This window comes from Coffea arabica, chromosome 4e, assembly GCF_036785885.1.
Source record: "Coffea arabica cultivar ET-39 chromosome 4e, Coffea Arabica ET-39 HiFi, whole genome shotgun sequence".
NCBI classification, from domain to species: domain Eukaryota; kingdom Viridiplantae; phylum Streptophyta; class Magnoliopsida; order Gentianales; family Rubiaceae; genus Coffea; species Coffea arabica.
In genome coordinates, this window is record NC_092317.1 from 509454 (window position 1) to 532215 (window position 22762).

The 22762-nt window shown below is 35.3% G+C and overlaps 2 protein-coding genes across 38 annotated transcripts in view; both read left to right on the forward strand.

Annotated features, from left to right (window-relative positions):
* The window catches only part of LOC113741293 (replication protein A 70 kDa DNA-binding subunit B-like), a 78124-nt gene that overhangs the window by 20462 nt on the left and 34900 nt on the right, over nucleotides 1-22762 (forward strand). For 28 of the 37 annotated variants that reach the window (XM_072046878.1, XM_072046880.1, XM_072046881.1 and 25 more), the window contains 6 exons: nucleotides 28-152; nucleotides 251-3784; nucleotides 3972-4096; nucleotides 4195-7728; nucleotides 7916-8040; nucleotides 8139-8182. Coding sequence is in view for 2 of the 37 variants with exons in the window: in XM_072046879.1 (XP_071902980.1) it covers nucleotides 17882-18031; nucleotides 20354-20624; nucleotides 20728-20815; nucleotides 20909-21033; nucleotides 21162-21240; nucleotides 21328-21460; nucleotides 21563-21720; nucleotides 21793-21913 (1125 nt within the window). In the remaining 35 variants the exon portion in view is untranslated. Of the gene's footprint in view, nucleotides 1-27; nucleotides 153-250; nucleotides 3785-3971; nucleotides 4097-4194; nucleotides 7729-7915; nucleotides 8041-8138; nucleotides 8183-11480; nucleotides 11531-17875; nucleotides 18032-20353; nucleotides 20625-20727; nucleotides 20816-20908; nucleotides 21034-21161; nucleotides 21241-21327; nucleotides 21461-21562; nucleotides 21721-21792; nucleotides 21914-22762 lie in introns of all 37 variants that reach the window. The other 9 variants (XM_072046879.1, XM_072046882.1, XM_072046875.1 and 6 more) reach the window with 9 other exon arrangements.
* LOC113742372 (uncharacterized) lies at nucleotides 14438-17773 on the forward strand. Its single transcript, XM_072046770.1, has one exon. The coding sequence runs from the start codon at nucleotides 14438-14440 to the stop codon at nucleotides 17771-17773; it is 3336 nt and encodes a 1111-aa protein (XP_071902871.1).

Sequence of the window (22762 nt, forward strand, 5' to 3'; positions counted from 1 at the left end):
TATTCACTTAGCCTGTACCTTTTCCAGTGGCTGACGAAATCAAAAAAAATGGGATGGACGTATTTATCAGTGCATCGTGCTGGCTTCGCTGCCTTGTGGACTGCAAGAAGAAGCCTCCGAGCCTTTACGCCTTGTTCTTTGGAGTCTCTCTGGTGAGAAAAAAACTCCCCCTTTTTTTTGCCAAATTTTCCTCTTATGAATAGCTCGCACAGTAATAAATTCTAATATACACATATGTTTCGATTCATAGGTTCCTTTTGCTGCGGTTCCTTCGAGGAATCTTTTAGCTTGGAGGTCAGTTTGTTGTTTTCCTTCAATCTATCACCATCTTTTCTTTATTTAAGTGCCTGTATTTTCATAAGTGGAATTTCACCTTTCCCTTTTCTTTTTAGTAGTTTTCCTTCAGTTTCTGCTTCATTTATTTTAAGTTTATTGGTGCTATTTGTTTTGTGTCATCCTTTATGAAACAAACGATTGCTTATTTGAGCAGGTGATTTTGTTAATTTGAAATATTTGATTAAAAATCTTTCTTATAGACATGGGCTTACAAAAATATTGCTGGGTAACAGTTTAAATGGTGAATATTGGGTTGTAAAGGATGAATTATAGGTTGTGTGGAATAGTTGATTGTATGCTATCTTTATCATATTCTGCCCTTAAACTGTGCCGTAGTTAATTCAATCTGGCCAGCTTTAAAGATTGAAGTTCCAATTAATTCAAGCTGGCCAGCTTTAAAGGTTGAAGTACCAAGTTCACTATTTCCCTTGTGAAGAGCATATGCATGCTATAAATCAACACAAAGGACATCAGGTTGAACCCCTTGTTTGGGTAAGCCTGTGTACAAGAGAAATTGATGGGTGACGTAAATCTCATATTGTTGCCTAAGAACAGTTATTTGAGCATAATATTGTGTCCAAAGTTATTTAATGTGGTCTAGAAATCATAACTTTTCTATCCAAAGCACTATTGTACTTGTCATTACCATAGCCTTCTGTAACAAGTTCAATATTAACAATATTTGAAATTTAATAACATTCACAAGAAGTACATATGGATGGACAAACTTGGAAGAGTAACTGAGCTTCAAGGGTCAATTACTCTGCTTAGATTTTTGTACGAACTAAAGAATAGAAAAGACACATTTTAATTATTTCCAATACACTCGATGGAACCTTGCAAGCTTTCAAATTTTTCCTGATGAATTCCGATTCTATAAATACAATGAGAAAATTCTGAATTTATTGCAAATGTTCATTATCATGGTAATCATCCAATTTTATTCTTTTTTGTAGTATATAATTATATATATTTTAATTAGCTTTGCCAAAAAATTGGGAATCAATAAAACTTGCTTGGTGCTTTGCGGATAGTTGATATAATCTACTGTGGTCTTTTTCTAAAACTATTTTTAAATTTTTATGGCTCTTAACTATTTTAAAATTTTTTTCCATAAAACTGTTTTTGTGCAAATACAATAAAAAAGTATTGCTACTCAATTATCAAGTTGAAAATATGCGTATCCACGTTCCATGTAAACTGTCAAACATAAAATGGCCTTGTGTCTTTCTTGCTTATGTTGTTTGGTACAATGTTGTCGGCTTCTTATTAGACTCTTGAATTTTTAGCTTTTCTGGATATCATTTTTGAATCTTGACTTCATTTTCACTACTAATATTCGATAGGGTTAACTGCTCCATCATACACTAACATTTTCTGATGATTTTATTAGGTTTTTCAACTTTAAAATTCTCCATTTGACTCCTATATATTTCAACACAAATAAATGCAGTGTTTCAAACTTTCTGTGGGAAATCAATAGCTTCTCTTCCTGGAATCATTTTCACAGTTTGACCCAAAGCTTCAACGCAAACACTAATCTGCCATTAAAATTTTAGCTAAGATTTCAGCTTGACTCTAATGTATAATCTTAAGGTAGTTAGAGTAAGCAAAAGCTCTTGAAAATGTCAAGTCATATTAGACAACAGGCATTCATTATGTCTATGACAGCTTGATTATCTCAAGCTTAGATTTTTTTTGGCATATAATGAGTGTCCTATTGGTTTGCATATAATGAATAGACTAAATAACAAATTATTGCTCAGAATTAAAAGCTGTTCACCCATTTGCTGATGTTATTCTAGGTAACTGAGCTGTCCTATTGGTTTGCATATAATGAGTATTCTATCAAATAGTCAAATTGCTATATACACACTAGAAAAAAGATTGTAGTGATGGACATCAATAACAGATTTTATGCACCAAAGTCATTTCCAACCTCCTGGTACTGATGCTCTGGTCTTTAATCACAATGAAGCTATACAGACTCTAAGTTAGTTTTTCTTACAATACACATGTCTGCTATATGTGACCTGTTGTTGTTCTAAATGAGGAATGGGAGTGCTTATCTATTTTTAAGATAACATTAAGCTGGCCAACCTTTTTTAGTGATCTAAATGCCTATTGGTTAAGCAGCTTAAGACTTTGTACTTCTTGTTTCTAATTGCTTACTTAGTGTGTTCCTTGTTTGCTGTTTCGTTTAGGCTAGACTTGTCTGGGGCAATGAAAAGCTCAATGGTTATTTTTAAAGGATATTGTATGTAGGCCATTCTTCGTCTGTTATTCATTGTAGTCTTTTTACTCAAAGCTCATTCACTCATTTATATGCCTATCAGTTCAACATCTTAGGTTATTGTGCCTGTTTTATCCCAAGTATATACACTCTATTTTTTTGCTTGAAATTGCAGAAGTATGTGTAAATATATATGTTAATCTTATCTAGATGTATCATTGGGTCCCCTAATAGCATTAATTTGACTACCATTCGAGCTGAATCGGGAAGAAAACAAATTGCAGTAGGATGTAGTTCTTGCATTGAGGAGTTGGCTGCTTTTAATCATTCGTGTATTTGACAAAGGTGAAAGTGCCACTTATGGGAGTCGGTCTTGCCTTTGTGGACTAAATGGATTTCTTAAGGTCATAAAGCTGCAATACACATTTCTGATTTTGATCTCCTTTGGTGTAATGAACATACTTTAATGTACTTTTCAAACTTGTTTCTGTGCCTTGGAGAGTAAAGTACATTTCTACCTTGTATATAAGAAAACAACTTTCCTTTCCTCTTGCCACGTGGATTCTTAATTTTCTGACAAGTGGCAAGATTGAGTATTTCTTGCAAATTATCTAAAGCTTCTCTTGTCTATTTCTTTTCATTCTTTTGCTATTGCACCGTTCTTTCCTCAAATTGCACTGAAGCCTTTTCCTGCTCTGTCTACCACGCGCCTATTCTGAGCAAAATTCAGCACAGCTATTCTGAGCAGTCCAATCCCAACCGGCTGTGCGACCGAACCCTTCAGGTCATCACCACTCTTCAAGTCTTCTATTCCTTTTCTTCTTTTGCCATTGCTCTGTCTCTTTCCCTAATTGCCTATCCTGAGCAAGCCCGCTTCCAGCCGCCTGTGCTACCAAACCCATCAGTCAACAACCCTCTTCAACAACCCAATTCCATGATTTGGGCGATGGGTTTTGTGACTGCCTTCTTTAAGCCAGCAGGTCAACTGCTACTCCTGCAGGCGCTCGATATGCTGGTCATTCACGTGGTCTTTGTACTTGAGAGCAGGAGAATTGGGCGCAGGTGAACTGCTTTGCTTACACTGCCCGTTTTTCCCTCTTTCTCTAATATCCAATTAACCCGTTTCTGTATCAATTTCGTTTCATGTTGCCGAATTGTTGGAGCCTCACGTGATAATTGTACTTCAAAGGAGTGAAATGGGGAACTTTTTGTTAGGTATGCCATTCTATTCTGATCAGCTTTGGTATTCAATTTTCCGCCCAAATTATGCTTTCTATTCAACCTTCATCATCCGTATGATTACGATTAGAAATATCTGCTTGGATGTGATTTTTCTCTTATTCCAGTTATGATAAGAAATAAGAAATAGGTTTCCTATTCACTTAGCCTGTACCTTTTCCAGTGGCTGACGAAATCAAAAAAAATGGGATGGACGTATTTATCAGTGCATCGTGCTGGCTTCGCTGCCTTGTGGACTGCAAGAAGAAGCCTCCGAGCCTTTACGCCTTGTTCTTTGGAGTCTCTCTGGTGAGAAAAAAACTCCCCCTTTTTTTTGCCAAATTTTCCTCTTATGAATAGCTCGCACAGTAATAAATTCTAATATACACATATGTTTCGATTCATAGGTTCCTTTTGCTGCGGTTCCTTCGAGGAATCTTTTAGCTTGGAGGTCAGTTTGTTGTTTTCCTTCAATCTATCACCATCTTTTCTTTATTTAAGTGCCTGTATTTTCATAAGTGGAATTTCACCTTTCCCTTTTCTTTTTAGTAGTTTTCCTTCAGTTTCTGCTTCATTTATTTTAAGTTTATTGGTGCTATTTGTTTTGTGTCATCCTTTATGAAACAAACGATTGCTTATTTGAGCAGGTGATTTTGTTAATTTGAAATATTTGATTAAAAATCTTTCTTATAGACATGGGCTTACAAAAATATTGCTGGGTAACAGTTTAAATGGTGAATATTGGGTTGTAAAGGATGAATTATAGGTTGTGTGGAATAGTTGATTGTATGCTATCTTTATCATATTCTGCCCTTAAACTGTGCCGTAGTTAATTCAATCTGGCCAGCTTTAAAGATTGAAGTTCCAATTAATTCAAGCTGGCCAGCTTTAAAGGTTGAAGTACCAAGTTCACTATTTCCCTTGTGAAGAGCATATGCATGCTATAAATCAACACAAAGGACATCAGGTTGAACCCCTTGTTTGGGTAAGCCTGTGTACAAGAGAAATTGATGGGTGACGTAAATCTCATATTGTTGCCTAAGAACAGTTATTTGAGCATAATATTGTGTCCAAAGTTATTTAATGTGGTCTAGAAATCATAACTTTTCTATCCAAAGCACTATTGTACTTGTCATTACCATAGCCTTCTGTAACAAGTTCAATATTAACAATATTTGAAATTTAATAACATTCACAAGAAGTACATATGGATGGACAAACTTGGAAGAGTAACTGAGCTTCAAGGGTCAATTACTCTGCTTAGATTTTTGTACGAACTAAAGAATAGAAAAGACACATTTTAATTATTTCCAATACACTCGATGGAACCTTGCAAGCTTTCAAATTTTTCCTGATGAATTCCGATTCTATAAATACAATGAGAAAATTCTGAATTTATTGCAAATGTTCATTATCATGGTAATCATCCAATTTTATTCTTTTTTGTAGTATATAATTATATATATTTTAATTAGCTTTGCCAAAAAATTGGGAATCAATAAAACTTGCTTGGTGCTTTGCGGATAGTTGATATAATCTACTGTGGTCTTTTTCTAAAACTATTTTTAAATTTTTATGGCTCTTAACTATTTTAAAATTTTTTTCCATAAAACTGTTTTTGTGCAAATACAATAAAAAAGTATTGCTACTCAATTATCAAGTTGAAAATATGCGTATCCACGTTCCATGTAAACTGTCAAACATAAAATGGCCTTGTGTCTTTCTTGCTTATGTTGTTTGGTACAATGTTGTCGGCTTCTTATTAGACTCTTGAATTTTTAGCTTTTCTGGATATCATTTTTGAATCTTGACTTCATTTTCACTACTAATATTCGATAGGGTTAACTGCTCCATCATACACTAACATTTTCTGATGATTTTATTAGGTTTTTCAACTTTAAAATTCTCCATTTGACTCCTATATATTTCAACACAAATAAATGCAGTGTTTCAAACTTTCTGTGGGAAATCAATAGCTTCTCTTCCTGGAATCATTTTCACAGTTTGACCCAAAGCTTCAACGCAAACACTAATCTGCCATTAAAATTTTAGCTAAGATTTCAGCTTGACTCTAATGTATAATCTTAAGGTAGTTAGAGTAAGCAAAAGCTCTTGAAAATGTCAAGTCATATTAGACAACAGGCATTCATTATGTCTATGACAGCTTGATTATCTCAAGCTTAGATTTTTTTTGGCATATAATGAGTGTCCTATTGGTTTGCATATAATGAATAGACTAAATAACAAATTATTGCTCAGAATTAAAAGCTGTTCACCCATTTGCTGATGTTATTCTAGGTAACTGAGCTGTCCTATTGGTTTGCATATAATGAGTATTCTATCAAATAGTCAAATTGCTATATACACACTAGAAAAAAGATTGTAGTGATGGACATCAATAACAGATTTTATGCACCAAAGTCATTTCCAACCTCCTGGTACTGATGCTCTGGTCTTTAATCACAATGAAGCTATACAGACTCTAAGTTAGTTTTTCTTACAATACACATGTCTGCTATATGTGACCTGTTGTTGTTCTAAATGAGGAATGGGAGTGCTTATCTATTTTTAAGATAACATTAAGCTGGCCAACCTTTTTTAGTGATCTAAATGCCTATTGGTTAAGCAGCTTAAGACTTTGTACTTCTTGTTTCTAATTGCTTACTTAGTGTGTTCCTTGTTTGCTGTTTCGTTTAGGCTAGACTTGTCTGGGGCAATGAAAAGCTCAATGGTTATTTTTAAAGGATATTGTATGTAGGCCATTCTTCGTCTGTTATTCATTGTAGTCTTTTTACTCAAAGCTCATTCACTCATTTATATGCCTATCAGTTCAACATCTTAGGTTATTGTGCCTGTTTTATCCCAAGTATATACACTCTATTTTTTTGCTTGAAATTGCAGAAGTATGTGTAAATATATATGTTAATCTTATCTAGATGTATCATTGGGTCCCCTAATAGCATTAATTTGACTACCATTCGAGCTGAATCGGGAAGAAAACAAATTGCAGTAGGATGTAGTTCTTGCATTGAGGAGTTGGCTGCTTTTAATCATTCGTGTATTTGACAAAGGTGAAAGTGCCACTTATGGGAGTCGGTCTTGCCTTTGTGGACTAAATGGATTTCTTAAGGTCATAAAGCTGCAATACACATTTCTGATTTTGATCTCCTTTGGTGTAATGAACATACTTTAATGTACTTTTCAAACTTGTTTCTGTGCCTTGGAGAGTAAAGTACATTTCTACCTTGTATATAAGAAAACAACTTTCCTTTCCTCTTGCCACGTGGATTCTTAATTTTCTGACAAGTGGCAAGATTGAGTATTTCTTGCAAATTATCTAAAGCTTCTCTTGTCTATTTCTTTTCATTCTTTTGCTATTGCACCGTTCTTTCCTCAAATTGCACTGAAGCCTTTTCCTGCTCTGTCTACCACGCGCCTATTCTGAGCAAAATTCAGCACAGCTATTCTGAGCAGTCCAATCCCAACCGGCTGTGCGACCGAACCCTTCAGGTCATCACCACTCTTCAAGTCTTCTATTCCTTTTCTTCTTTTGCCATTGCTCTGTCTCTTTCCCTAATTGCCTATCCTGAGCAAGCCCGCTTCCAGCCGCCTGTGCTACCAAACCCATCAGTCAACAACCCTCTTCAACAACCCAATTCCATGATTTGGGCGATGGGTTTTGTGACTGCCTTCTTTAAGCCAGCAGGTCAACTGCTACTCCTGCAGGCGCTCGATATGCTGGTCATTCACGTGGTCTTTGTACTTGAGAGCAGGAGAATTGGGCGCAGGTGAACTGCTTTGCTTACACTGCCCGTTTTTCCCTCTTTCTCTAATATCCAATTAACCCGTTTCTGTATCAATTTCGTTTCATGTTGCCGAATTGTTGGAGCCTCACGTGATAATTGTACTTCAAAGGAGTGAAATGGGGAACTTTTTGTTAGGTATGCCATTCTATTCTGATCAGCTTTGGTATTCAATTTTCCGCCCAAATTATGCTTTCTATTCAACCTTCATCATCCGTATGATTACGATTAGAAATATCTGCTTGGATGTGATTTTTCTCTTATTCCAGTTATGATAAGAAATAAGAAATAGGTTTCCTATTCACTTAGCCTGTACCTTTTCCAGTGGCTGACGAAATCAAAAAAAATGGGATGGACGTATTTATCAGTGCATCGTGCTGGCTTCGCTGCCTTGTGGACTGCAAGAAGAAGCCTCCGAGCCTTTACGCCTTGTTCTTTGGAGTCTCTCTGGTGAGAAAAAAACTCCCCCTTTTTTTTGCCAAATTTTCCTCTTATGAATAGCTCGCACAGTAATAAATTCTAATATACACATATGTTTCGATTCATAGGTTCCTTTTGCTGCGGTTCCTTCGAGGAATCTTTTAGCTTGGAGGTCAGTTTGTTGTTTTCCTTCAATCTATCACCATCTTTTCTTTATTTAAGTGCCTGTATTTTCATAAGTGGAATTTCACCTTTCCCTTTTCTTTTTAGTAGTTTTCCTTCAGTTTCTGCTTCATTTATTTTAAGTTTATTGGTGCTATTTGTTTTGTGTCATCCTTTATGAAACAAACGATTGCTTATTTGAGCAGGTGATTTTGTTAATTTGAAATATTTGATTAAAAATCTTTCTTATAGACATGGGCTTACAAAAATATTGCTGGGTAACAGTTTAAATGGTGAATATTGGGTTGTAAAGGATGAATTATAGGTTGTGTGGAATAGTTGATTGTATGCTATCTTTATCATATTCTGCCCTTAAACTGTGCCGTAGTTAATTCAATCTGGCCAGCTTTAAAGATTGAAGTTCCAATTAATTCAAGCTGGCCAGCTTTAAAGGTTGAAGTACCAAGTTCACTATTTCCCTTGTGAAGAGCATATGCATGCTATAAATCAACACAAAGGACATCAGGTTGAACCCCTTGTTTGGGTAAGCCTGTGTACAAGAGAAATTGATGGGTGACGTAAATCTCATATTGTTGCCTAAGAACAGTTATTTGAGCATAATATTGTGTCCAAAGTTATTTAATGTGGTCTAGAAATCATAACTTTTCTATCCAAAGCACTATTGTACTTGTCATTACCATAGCCTTCTGTAACAAGTTCAATATTAACAATATTTGAAATTTAATAACATTCACAAGAAGTACATATGGATGGACAAACTTGGAAGAGTAACTGAGCTTCAAGGGTCAATTACTCTGCTTAGATTTTTGTACGAACTAAAGAATAGAAAAGACACATTTTAATTATTTCCAATACACTCGATGGAACCTTGCAAGCTTTCAAATTTTTCCTGATGAATTCCGATTCTATAAATACAATGAGAAAATTCTGAATTTATTGCAAATGTTCATTATCATGGTAATCATCCAATTTTATTCTTTTTTGTAGTATATAATTATATATATTTTAATTAGCTTTGCCAAAAAATTGGGAATCAATAAAACTTGCTTGGTGCTTTGCGGATAGTTGATATAATCTACTGTGGTCTTTTTCTAAAACTATTTTTAAATTTTTATGGCTCTTAACTATTTTAAAATTTTTTTCCATAAAACTGTTTTTGTGCAAATACAATAAAAAAGTATTGCTACTCAATTATCAAGTTGAAAATATGCGTATCCACGTTCCATGTAAACTGTCAAACATAAAATGGCCTTGTGTCTTTCTTGCTTATGTTGTTTGGTACAATGTTGTCGGCTTCTTATTAGACTCTTGAATTTTTAGCTTTTCTGGATATCATTTTTGAATCTTGACTTCATTTTCACTACTAATATTCGATAGGGTTAACTGCTCCATCATACACTAACATTTTCTGATGATTTTATTAGGTTTTTCAACTTTAAAATTCTCCATTTGACTCCTATATATTTCAACACAAATAAATGCAGTGTTTCAAACTTTCTGTGGGAAATCAATAGCTTCTCTTCCTGGAATCATTTTCACAGTTTGACCCAAAGCTTCAACGCAAACACTAATCTGCCATTAAAATTTTAGCTAAGATTTCAGCTTGACTCTAATGTATAATCTTAAGGTAGTTAGAGTAAGCAAAAGCTCTTGAAAATGTCAAGTCATATTAGACAACAGGCATTCATTATGTCTATGACAGCTTGATTATCTCAAGCTTAGATTTTTTTTGGCATATAATGAGTGTCCTATTGGTTTGCATATAATGAATAGACTAAATAACAAATTATTGCTCAGAATTAAAAGCTGTTCACCCATTTGCTGATGTTATTCTAGGTAACTGAGCTGTCCTATTGGTTTGCATATAATGAGTATTCTATCAAATAGTCAAATTGCTATATACACACTAGAAAAAAGATTGTAGTGATGGACATCAATAACAGATTTTATGCACCAAAGTCATTTCCAACCTCCTGGTACTGATGCTCTGGTCTTTAATCACAATGAAGCTATACAGACTCTAAGTTAGTTTTTCTTACAATACACATGTCTGCTATATGTGACCTGTTGTTGTTCTAAATGAGGAATGGGAGTGCTTATCTATTTTTAAGATAACATTAAGCTGGCCAACCTTTTTTAGTGATCTAAATGCCTATTGGTTAAGCAGCTTAAGACTTTGTACTTCTTGTTTCTAATTGCTTACTTAGTGTGTTCCTTGTTTGCTGTTTCGTTTAGGCTAGACTTGTCTGGGGCAATGAAAAGCTCAGTGGTTATTTTTAAAGGATATTGTATGTAGGCCATTCTTCGTCTGTTATTCATTGTAGTCTTTTTACTCAAAGCTCATTCACTCATTTATATGCCTATCAGTTCAACATCTTAGGTTATTGTGCCTGTTTTATCCCAAGTATATACACTCTATTTTTTTGCTTGAAATTGCAGAAGTATGTGTAAATATATATGTTAATCTTATCTAGATGTATCATTGGGTCCCCTAATAGCATTAATTTGACTACCATTCGAGCTGAATCGGGAAGAAAACAAATTGCAGTAGGATGTAGTTCTTGCATTGAGGAGTTGGCTGCTTTTAATCATTCGTGTATTTGACAAAGGTGAAAGTGCCACTTATGGGAGTCGGTCTTGCCTTTGTGGACTAAATGGATTTCTTAAGGTCATAAAGCTGCAATACACATTTCTGATTTTGATCTCCTTTGGTGTAATGAACATACTTTAATGTACTTTTCAAACTTGTTTCTGTGCCTTGGAGAGTAAAGTACATTTTCTTATCTTTATAACTGGACTTCATTAATTGATACCTTCTCTAACTTTGAAGCTGCTCTCTATTTGTTTTCTGTTCTTATTTTCCATATTTCTTTAGTAACTTATCTTTTTTCCCCTCTCCAGAATTACCACTTAATATGGGGGCATGGACAATTATCATTTTATCAGCAATTTAAATAAATTACAGTAATGGATGCTAATCCCAGTTCCCAGACATCATCAACTTATAACCCATACTTGGAACATCTTAATGTATCTAAACTGATTGTACAAGTAATTTTGGAATGAAAACTTCAATTTCTTTGTGAATCATGGAAGGGTGATATGTAAACTTGAAAACTTTTGTTACCGTTAACTGATTACAACTTTATAGCTCAACAGCTCATATAGCAAACTAATGCAAGCATTATCATTTACTGTTTTTCTTTGCCCCCTTTTGTCTATGTTCTTTCCCTGATATTTCTTTTTTCCTGTGTTTTGTTGCCTGGATAATCTACACCTCATCCTAGGTGCAAAGCTTTTTGCATTTCCCTATCTGATTTATCGTTGCTGTTACCAGGTATGCCTAATGCTTCAGCCTGACTTTCACACAAAAAAACCTGTTGTTAGCTGTATTGTCTCCTTAGTTCATGTTTTTTTATGCTTTTGCTATTAGACTTTGGTGGCTCTATATGCTCAACTCCTTTAACCTCTGCTTAGTCGTATGTCCAGTTGGTTTTACATTTATTCTGTAGTTGCTTTCTGTTTATTTGATTGTTTAATATTGTTTGCGTAAGAGTATACAAACAACCGTATAATATAGAGCAATTATATGATTGACTAAATTGTGATTGAGATATCTGATAGTCAGTCATTACATTAGAGAAGTTCCATTAGCTATTTTATCATATCTGCCTTCATGGACTAGCATCCTTCTTTTCTTATATTTTGTCACAAACGAGGCTTCTGAAATGCTACTGGTTTTCCTCCATTTGAGGTGACTCAAAAATATGGATAAAATTAGTTATAGAAAACAAGCTATTCAAAGATGGAGGCAAAAACGGTTAGATAGGCTGTCGCGACTTCGTGGCTCGGGACCCTCAACTGTAATTAATGTTCCTCACTTGCTTCCTATAAGGGCAAATAACAGCCAACTATCTATGAGTAGATCACTTCCATTTCTACAAAATCAATTTCTTGCTATAAGAAATAATGGAAGCCAAAAAAATATGGGATATAGAAGCAAAAAATCCCAGAGAGATGGCTTGCTTCACTCCATATCTCTGGAATCACATCAGCCATTTCTTCTTAGACGCCCGAACGTCCATTCTATCCTGCCTGCCAATTCAAATGACACAGAAACATCCATGAATATGTCATTTAGATTTGCAGCACTTGAGCCTTCCAGTATAGCCTATAACAAAGAGGATCATCTTACATTAGAACCTGATATATCTCAGATGCATTGTATGCATGAAACAGAGCAAATAGAAGCTGAAAATGCTAGCTGCTCTAGGTTTGTGACTTACCCTATTGAGTCTGGTATGCCTCATCCTGTGAACCCAGCTACTTTGCTGTTTGCAAGTTCAAATATGGTGCATTCAATTGTCAATGCGCCATCTGAACTCTTGGCAACAAAAAATCCTGTTGCAGCAAATAATAGAAGGCAAAGATCTGAGATACTAAAACATAAAAGGTGCCAAGAAAAAAAGACATCTAAAAGTTCACCTGCCAAACCTCAACTTCCTCTTCCTTCAGTTGTTGTCATCCCTGCAGTGGATACTGTGCAATCAGAATCAATTCAATATGAATCTACAGGTGCTTGCCTTAATCCCCTCCATTAATATGCTATTAAAGTCAAACCAGCTCATATCATTATTTTCACTAATTTCGGCATATTTTCCAAGTTAACCATTTTAAACTTTTGAAAAAGTATATGCCTTCTCTTCACTGTCAACCAAAATAGGTCCGTAACATTAAAAATATTATGTGATTTTATTTTAAACTCGTTTTGCCTTTTAAAGCCTTTTTTTATAAATTCCAGCTTCCTATGCCTTCAATCTTAGAATTAAATTAATTACTCTAACTTATCATTCTATAAACTATAAAATTAATTTTATACATTTTTCGTTAATTTTTCACATTTAGAACAATTCACCTGGCTACTGGAATGATCATCCTTTTACAAACAGTGTTTTCCAGCCCTTTAGTGTACCATGAAAAAATTTTAACCTTAGATAAGCCTTTCGCATAAACATAGACTTTTAACCTACTACACCCCTTAGCGCTTTTGTTTAACTTATACCATATTCTATCCAGTTTCGGTAGCAAACACTGAAGGAATAGATAGAGGCATACTCCAATCAAACCAAGTAAAGCCTAAGAGAAGGCGTGCAGGTTTTGTAAACTTTTTAATGTCTTACTAGCTTTAGTTTTTTAATTTCTGCTTCCCTGCATTGCACAAAATGAATAACTAGATATCTTTTCCTTGTCGATTATAGCAAGAACGCCAAAAATAGGTCGGGAGGTCTTAAATCACATTCCTACTGCTGCTGATCTGCTTCCTCGCCAACGCAACTGTCCCCATTGTAGTGCAAAAAAATTTGCTCATGAAACAGCAAATTTTTGTTGTTCTAATGGGGATGTTATTTTAGCTAGCAATTCAATCCCAACTGTTCTAAAAGAACTCCTTACGTCATCATCTGAGGAAGCTCAACTGTTTAGGACCTGTATTAGAACAATTAATAACACATTTGCTTTCACTTCCTTTGGAGTAAAATGTGATAAAAATTTGGCTAAGAGAAATAAAGGCATTTATACTTTTAAAGTGCAAGGTCAGGTCTATCATTTCATCAATGATTTAGAGACCTCAAAAAATTTACAGTTCTATTTTCATGACAGTGAAAATGAATTAGCAAATCGCTTAGATGCCTACCCAAGATTAACTGAGAGTATTCTCCAAAAAACCATGAATCTCATGCAGCAAAATCCCTATGCTAGATTCTTTCGCGGCTTGAGAGAGGTTCATAACCTTGATACTTATCGCATTGTTTTACGAACACACCCTGGTTTAGACCAAAGAGTATTCAATAAGCCTACAGTGTCCCAAGTTGCTGCTTTATGGGTAGAGGGAGAAGAAAATGGAGAAACAAGCCGTCGAGATATTCGAGTGTACACCCATGGTGGCCATTCACACAATATCCAATATTACTATGGCTGTTATGACCCTCTCCAGTACCCTCTTTTGCTTCCTTTTGGTGAATCTGGTTGGCATCAAGGAATTAAGAAACAAGGCAAAAATGTGCACAAAAAAAAAACTAGGAAAAGGGATGCTCAAATTTCTATTTCTCCAATGAATGCTTCTACTGCTGAAGAGTTAATACAAATGGAACAAGACTGTAAGTAGAATAAATCTTTTTCACCTGTATTCTATTAATTTTAGCATGCCAGCCTCATCAACCTTTTTTCTAAATTCTTTCAACCAGTAATGGCAGGAATAGACGGCGATCCTGATTTCGTTTCCATCCGTGAATACTATGCCTATAAATTACAAATGAGAAATGATGATGAATCTTTTTTATTGCACTTTGGTAGGCTATTTCAGCAATACGTTGTTGATATGTATGTTAAACTTGAATCACAAAGATTAGATTATTTGAGAACCCAGCAAGAAGAATTTAGAAAAGAGTTCTTACAAGGTATAGTAGACTCAATAGGTACTGGTGAAGTCCAGGCAGCCAATGTCGGTCAAAAAGTATTTTTACCAGCTAGCTTTATTGGAGGACCTAGAAATATGAGAAGAAAATACATAGATGCAATGACTTTGGTCCAAAAATTTGGCAAGCCGGATATATTCTTGACCATGACTTGCAATCCCAATTGGCCGGAAATAAAAGAACATTTACTGCCGACAGAGGAAGCCCAAAATCGACCAGATTTGGTTGTAAGGGTCTTTCGTGCAAAACTAGAAGAATTAAAGAATGAACTTTTGAAGAAAAATATTTTTGGAGAAGTGGCAGCCTATACATATGTGATAGAATTTCAAAAAAGAGGCCTGCCACATGTTCATTTTCTTTTAATCTTAAAGCCTCAGCACAAAATGTTTATCCCTGATGAATATGATAAAATTGTCAGTGCAGAAATTCCAGATAAAACAAAATATCCGCACCTGTATAGAATGGTTAAAAAACACATGATGCACGGCCCTTGTGGTGTGTTGAACCCATCAAATGTTTGCATGACTAAGCATGGCTGCTGCAAAAATTCTTATCCAAAAGAGTTTTCTGAGCAGACAATTCAGACGCTAGATTCCTATCCAAAATACCGAAGAAGAAACAATGGTGTTAAAATTAAAGTCAGAAAACAAAAACTTGATAATACATGGGTTGTTCCTCATAATGCATATTTACTTGCTAAGTTCAATTGCCACATTAATGTTGAGATCTGCTCAACAATTCAGGCTGTCAAATATATTTACAAGTATATCTGCAAAGGACATGATCGAATCAGTTTCCATATCAATTCTGATAATCCAAACAATCAGATTGATGAAATTCAGCAATATCAGGCAGCTCGGTGGGTTTCCCCACCTGAAGCTGTTTGGAGACTATTTCGATTTTCCATGAGAGAAATTAAACCAGCTATCATTCACCTTCAATTGCATCTTCCAAATTTTCAGCCAATTCACTTCAAGAAGCATGAAAATTTAAATAACATAGTCAAAAATCCAAGAAATAGGAAGACAATGTTGACTGAATTTTTCTATATGAATAGAACAGATTCAGTTGCACAAGAACTAAATTGCACATACGCTCAATTTCCAGACCATTTTGTCTGGTTAGCTGATGAAAAACGCTGGAAAATTAGAGATAGGGGAGATTCTATAGGCCGAATAAATACAGCTCATCCATCTGAGGGAGAAAGATATTACCTTAGACTTCTTTTGTCTAAAGTTCGTGCTCCAAAGTCTTTTGAAGACTTAATGACTCACAATGGAGTGCAAGTTACCACCTTTCGTGAGGCTGCTCTCTTGCGTGGCCTACTTGAGGATGATAATAGCCAGGAATTTTGTCTACAAGAAGCGTCTCTCTTTCATATGCCTTATGAAATGAGACGACTTTTTGCTACGCTATTAGTTTATTCCAGTCCTAATGACCCCAAACAGCTATGGACAAAATTTGAGTCTGTCATGTCCGAAGATTTCATGAGAAATACTGAATTGTCTCCTAGAGAAATCAAACGAAAAGTTTTAGAGCAAATAAATGGTTTTCTACAGTCAATGGGAAAAAATATAGCTTCATTTGGCTTACTTCCTAATAATTTCTCATTCTCAGATGTAGACAACCAAACAAGAGATGTATTGGCTGAAAAAAGCATAAGAGTTCTTGAAGAGGACTTAAATGCGATTTCTTTGCTTAATCAGAACCAAAGGCATGCATTTGAAGCTATATCTAAAAGAGTTTATGAAAATAAGAGTGGTGCATTTTTTGTTGATGGCCCTGGTGGAACTGGAAAATCTTTTCTTTATAGAGCGTTGTTAGCTGATATTAGATCAAAGGGCTATATAGCATTAGCGACAGCCACATCAGGTATTGCTGCATCAATACTGCCTGGAGGTAGAACCGCTCACTCTCGGTTTAAAATACCAATTGATACCTCAGAGGGCAGAGCATGCAAAATTAGTAAACAAAGCAGTTTGGCAAGTATGATTAAGGAATGCAAATTAATTATTTGGGATGAGGCTCCAATGTGCAAGAGATCTGCGATTGAAGCTTTAAATGATTTTCTTAGAGATCTTATGAATTCAGATAAGATCTTTGGTGGGAAAGTAATTGTTCTTGGGGGTGATTTCAGGCAAACCTTACCAGTGGTTCGTAAGGGAAGCCAATCTGAAACCATTGCTGCTTCTTTGATTAATTCCCCTATCTGGCCAGCTCTTGAAAAATTAGAGCTCACACAAAACATGAGGGCTCGATTTGATCCCTCATTCACTGATTACTTATTAAGGGTAGGTGATGGCACTAACCAAGCTGAAGATGACAGTCTCATACACCTGCCTTCTTCTATTTTGGTTAGCAACGGTTCACAGAATGCATCACTACATGATCTGATAGATGTGGTTTATCCTCACATTCATTATAGATCCGAAAATCCTGCCTTGCCATTAAATCGAGCAATCCTCACCACAAAGAATCATTTTGTGGATGAAGTGAATGATATCTTAATTGATAAATTTCCAGGTACAGCAGTAGAATATCTGAGTTTCGATCGAGCTTTGAATCCAAACAACCAAGTTCAATATGAAGATTTTTTAAACTCCTTATCTCCCAGTGGCCTTCCACCCTATAAACTAATCTTGAAACCTGGTGTTCCTGTGATATTGCTTAGAAACCTCGACCCTACTGAGGGTCTTTGCAATGGAACAAGATTAATTTGTAAAAGTTTGAGCAAACATGTCATTCATGCTCAAATAGCTGTAGGAGATTTTGCTGGCAAAGATGTCTTCATCCATAGAATTCCCTTACAACCTCCAACTGATGAACAATATCCTATTCCATATACAAGGACTCAGTTTCCAATTCGCTTATGCTTTGCCATGACAATAAACAAAGCTCAAGGACAAACGCTTGATTATGTTGGTATCTATTTGAAGGAACCAGTGTTTTCCCACGGGCAGCTCTATGTTGCATTATCGCGAGCAAGAACTGCTTCTCAAGTGAAAGTGCTCATTAAACCTCCATTTTTTGACAAGCCTAGAACAGACCAGGCAAAAAATATTGTATTTAGAGAAGTTCTTGAAACTTCTCGCATAGCTGCCAAGTAATTATGTTGTTTTAGGATTCAGTTCCAGTTTTCTTGAATGTTCCAGAATTTCTTCTCTTTTAACTTACAAACTGATTATGTGTCTTTCTTATTTATATTATAGATAACAATGGCAAGGAGATGTCTATCAGTGCATGAAGTCCACGACAAGATGAGAAGGTGGACAGTGCTTGTGCAAGTTGTGGAGAAATCGCATGTGTTAACCAGTAACGGATCACCGCCTATCAGATTTCAGCGTCTCGTGTTAACAGATTCTGAGGTAATATAAGCTGAAACTAATTTTAGCAATTTAACATTTCCTAAATCATCAACATGTCCAGATTATTAATTATCCTCTGTGCAATTTAATTTCAGGCCGATTACTTTTTAATATTGCTTTCTTTTTATGTTTCTTGGGTAATATTGTTCCGTTGGAACTTAAAATACCAATGCTTGCAAAGTGACTATAGTGAAATTCTGATTTAACTTACATGATTCTACCCTATAATATTACAAGGTTTATAATTAACCAATGATATATGTCTAATCAGTATAACTTTCTGTATGGGAGATCATATATAGTGATTTGAAAATGTTACAGCTTGGATGCATTTGAGTGCCTCAATGTGCATTCAATGACTAAAACAAAGTACAGAAGACTTACGGAAATGATTTATAGCAAAAAAGGAAAACACAGCTCTAATACCCCAAAACCATCTCATTTCCATTCTGGCTACTTTTTTTTTTTGATAGAATTGAATGTGTAGCCGTGCAGCCTATACCAAGTCAGCATACCAGCCATCTTATCCCTGTTTTTCCGTGTTTTGCTTCTTTGGCTGGATGTTTTTGAAGACTTTGATCTTTGATAGGAGTACTTCCATCTCATCTTCCCTTTTTAATCGCACCTAATCTGTCCTGATTTCCAGGAAAATTTTATCCCTTACCTTTTATCTATATTTGCACGTCTCTTTCTGTAATCACACTCTCGCTCTAACCTTCGCTCATTCTGGTTTTGCCTTTTTTTTCCCTCTTGATTCGGTATGTACAATTTCATATGGAAGTACAATTTTTTGTTATTTCCTTTTTGCTTTGAACATTTGTTTTTTCTTCTTTTTGGTTGGACTATAGTGTTGATTTTTTTGTTGGATTTTCACGGCAGATGAAGATCAGCAATAGGTGAATTTATTTTATTCTCATTTATCACTTTTCTCTAATCAAATAGATGGTGATGATAGGAAAGGATTTGGTTCAACAATCATTGCATCTCTTTTTTTCAGTTTCTCTAATTCCATAGGTAGAGGAATTTTAGTCCAATCTACTCATTTCATTTTTCAGTTTCCCTAATTTCATAGGTCGAGGAACTTTGGTCCAATCTACTGGCTTTTGCAACGTGTTCACTACTACTGTGAACACGTTTTTAAAAATCCAACAAAGGATGTAAAACAAAAGGGAAAAAAAAGGTAGGTATTGCGACTACAAAATGCTGATTCTGATCTAAATCAGTTAGGTGCATCATCTCATTTCTGTCATAAAACATTAAGAAGGAAAGAGATATTCACCCAATCCCTTCAAACTCTCCATCTTCTCCTATACAGACAAGAATCAAACTTAAATTACGAAGCCAATTTGGTCAAAGTATCACTGCTGCCAAAATACTTAAATGTTCTAAATGCAGTAATTTAATCTATCTCTCGAGTTTTGCAGGTCATTAGACTATTTATATTGTGGTTAGGTTTCATTAGGAAGGACAAACTCCCGTACCAAAGCACAGCAGACAGTATTTGCCAATATTGAAAATATATAGGAGGGAAAGCAACTCACAAATAAGGAAAAGTTCAAAGAGTACCCTGATTACTTCGTTAGTTCAACTTATAGATATAGGCAACAGCACCTGCAATGCATTTGGGCCACAAAAAAAAGGGAAAAAATGAATGGGAGCATTAGAGCATAGATTATAGACATAGGCTCTGTATATCCAAGTTTTTGCATGTTAGTTTTGTTGCCCTTTTTTGCTTGTCAATTGCTAATACATATGGTACTTTCTTTGAACCCGAAAATCTTAGATTCAGTTTACTTTATTAAACACATTGTACAAGTAGAGGACAATTGGTCTCGTAATCCTCTTAATAAATTGGGTGAACTAAACACCACAAGGTTGAAAAAAGATGTAGTTGCTACTAACGTGACCAATAGCTGCTAAAGTATCTATACAGAAAGCGTTTTAGATTTTTGCTACTTCAATGCTTTCGAAGAGTCCCGCGTTTTCTCCTGTTACATATCCCTGGATCTGAAATACTTTTTTTCCCTTTAAGGAAAATTGAGGCAAACGATAGCAGTCTCTTGATAACATTAATTGATAGCAATCTATTGTCAAATCCTGTTCTGGTTTTTCTACCATTTTCCTTCATATATGTCTCTGGTTATTCTTAGTGATTTGCTTCTTGCAACTCAAACATTGCTGTTATATGTTTTCTTCCCCCTCTCCCTCCTTCAAAAAAAAAAAAAAAACCTCTGCATACTTGCTGTTGTATGTTTCTCGCCTCGAGTGTTGTACTTCAGCCTTTTGGTTAGTATTGCTCATCTTGGTTCTTTCTGTGAACAGGGGACTATGGTTTCAGCTGTCATTTATGGAAACGACATTCGTTATTTTGCTAATCTGCTGCAACCATTCAAGCGATACTATATCACTGGTGGGACTGTCAAAAAACAGGATGCAAAGTATAAAGTTAGTGACTATCAGTTCTCATGGGTGCTTCATAACAAGACATTAGTTGAAGAGTATGTTGAGCCAAATCCACCAATGCTACCATGCACTTTTGAATTCACCAAATTTGAAGACCTTTTTAGATTTGCAGACACGGAGAACGTTCAGAGTAAGTTATATCTATGCTTTACTGTTTGAAATATAAATTCACTTTCATATTTCCTTTAGCTATTGAAACACAGCTAACCTCTTCTCTTTTGGTTTGTACTAAGATTTACAAGCTGTTGTTGTCACTGCATTTGCGACAAAGGAACAGAATAACGGGTGTACAACAAGAGACTTCATTGTTGTGAATAAAGAGTAAGTTATATAGACCTTACTTTTAATATTCCTATTCAATGCATAAAACTGTTCCATTCACATTTTTCCCCATTTTTCCTCTTCTTTGTAAAGGAAAAAGCCAATGCTTCTTACTCTTTGGAATGAGTTCGAACAAAATCAGGGAACACAGCTTGCAAACAGTATTGGGAATGCCAACGTTATCATTGGCATGAAGCTGAAAATCACAACTTTTAATTGTAAGTGAAGTTAATATACTTTTAACAGCTTATACTTCAATGATAGTCATCCAGTTAGAATAACTCAGCCTATCACTGTCTTTTAAATTGCTCTATTACTTAATGATAACTATTGCTTTTATTATCAGACTTATCTCTGACAACCAAGCCTGGGAGTGGCCTTCTGATTAATCCTCCCTCTTCTGAAGCAAATGCACTCAAAGAATGGTACGCATATTCTTTGATCATTTTAGTTAAACTTTTCTAGATCCTTTTGATAAATTATAGTCTCTGTTGCATTAATTTCTTGGATAGGTATAATGCAAATAAAGAAGAAATTGCAGAATTGATACAACAAATGGCATACAAAGATTCATCTAAGCTGCTGCCACCTCCAAGTGCTGACGACATAATCAGTGTAGCCAATGCATTTAACACACTCAAAGATGTAACTTCCTTTTTGATTTATAACCTGATCTATATCTTTTAGCCATCCAAATTAATGCAAAACTCAGATACTCTTCTTTCTGTTCACAAAAACATCTATTAGATGAAAACAGCTTGGATAACAGGAAAAATCAGTTTGTCCCCTGGACAACAAAAATTCTGGTTTGAAGCATGTGAGAACTGCCAAAAGGCTATCAATGTTGACGTAGGATGGGTTATGAGATGCCCATCTTGCAAAGAAGAGAGCAAAGTTGTAGCAAGGTAATTACCGAATTAAGTTTCCCTCTCTTTTAATGAATTAGAATATAATATTTTGTTTCCAATGTGTAATAGGACCCGAGTTGGAATTGCTGTTGATGATGGTACGGGCTCCATAAATACTGTTATCTTTGGCCCTGATGCTGAAAAGCTTATCCCATTTACAGCACTTCAACTCTGGGAAGCTCATACTGAGGTGAGCTAACAATCTTGGCAAAAAAAAAACTGCTACAAGTTTAGCTCTTGCATGATAATACAACTACCAACTTAATGCATCTTGCTTAATGTGCTTCATGTGCGATGAGCTTCATGTGCCTATATATCTGCTGCCAATTATAATTTCCTATATTTCTGCTGACTTTTCCTATACCATGTGGGCTATATTTCTGCTCGAATGGCCAGTTTCATCTTTGTTTTCCATTTTTTGGTTCTTTTTGTGTGTGATGCTCAGCCAGTTCGTTTGCCTGCTAATTTGAACTCTCATGCTTGTACCCTTTTCTATTAGTTACTGAAGCCACAAACTGTCAAATTCTTACTGTTGTGTGAGCCTAATTTATTAGGAATTTAGTTGTAAGAAACCCATAAAGCAAAAGAAGGAGTGGTGATATTCAGGAAAAAACAGTGATAGCTGTCAATGTGTCCATTTTCCTAGATAACGTTCTGAGATTTGAATCCAATTGAGCTATCCTATAAATGAGATATCAAATTACCTCTTCCAGCCCCTTCTTTGCCAGATTTGATAAGTTTTAGGTAAATAAGTAAATAGAATTTTTTTGCACAATTGCAACTGTATATTTAATACTATTAGAGTTTGTGCACGATTGGACAATTAGATAATTGGCCATTCTTCGCATTACAGATCCAATCTCAATCGAATAGGAACTGCATGTCCATAATGAGTCAAATAGTTCTGCCTTCTTTTCACCAAGTCACTTTCCGTTGATACAACAACTGGAACATCTCTCCTTCAAAATGTGCTTTTGTTGGTCTATATTAATGGGCCAAATGAACGCAAAAGATTTCGGCCTTTTTAGGCCTTTACCCG

What these genes read in the sequence shown, in the direction of transcription:
- LOC113742372 (XM_072046770.1), top strand. Translation starts at nt 14,438, where the DNA reads ATGGCAGGAATAGACGGCGATCCTGATTTCGTTTCCATCCGTGAATAC.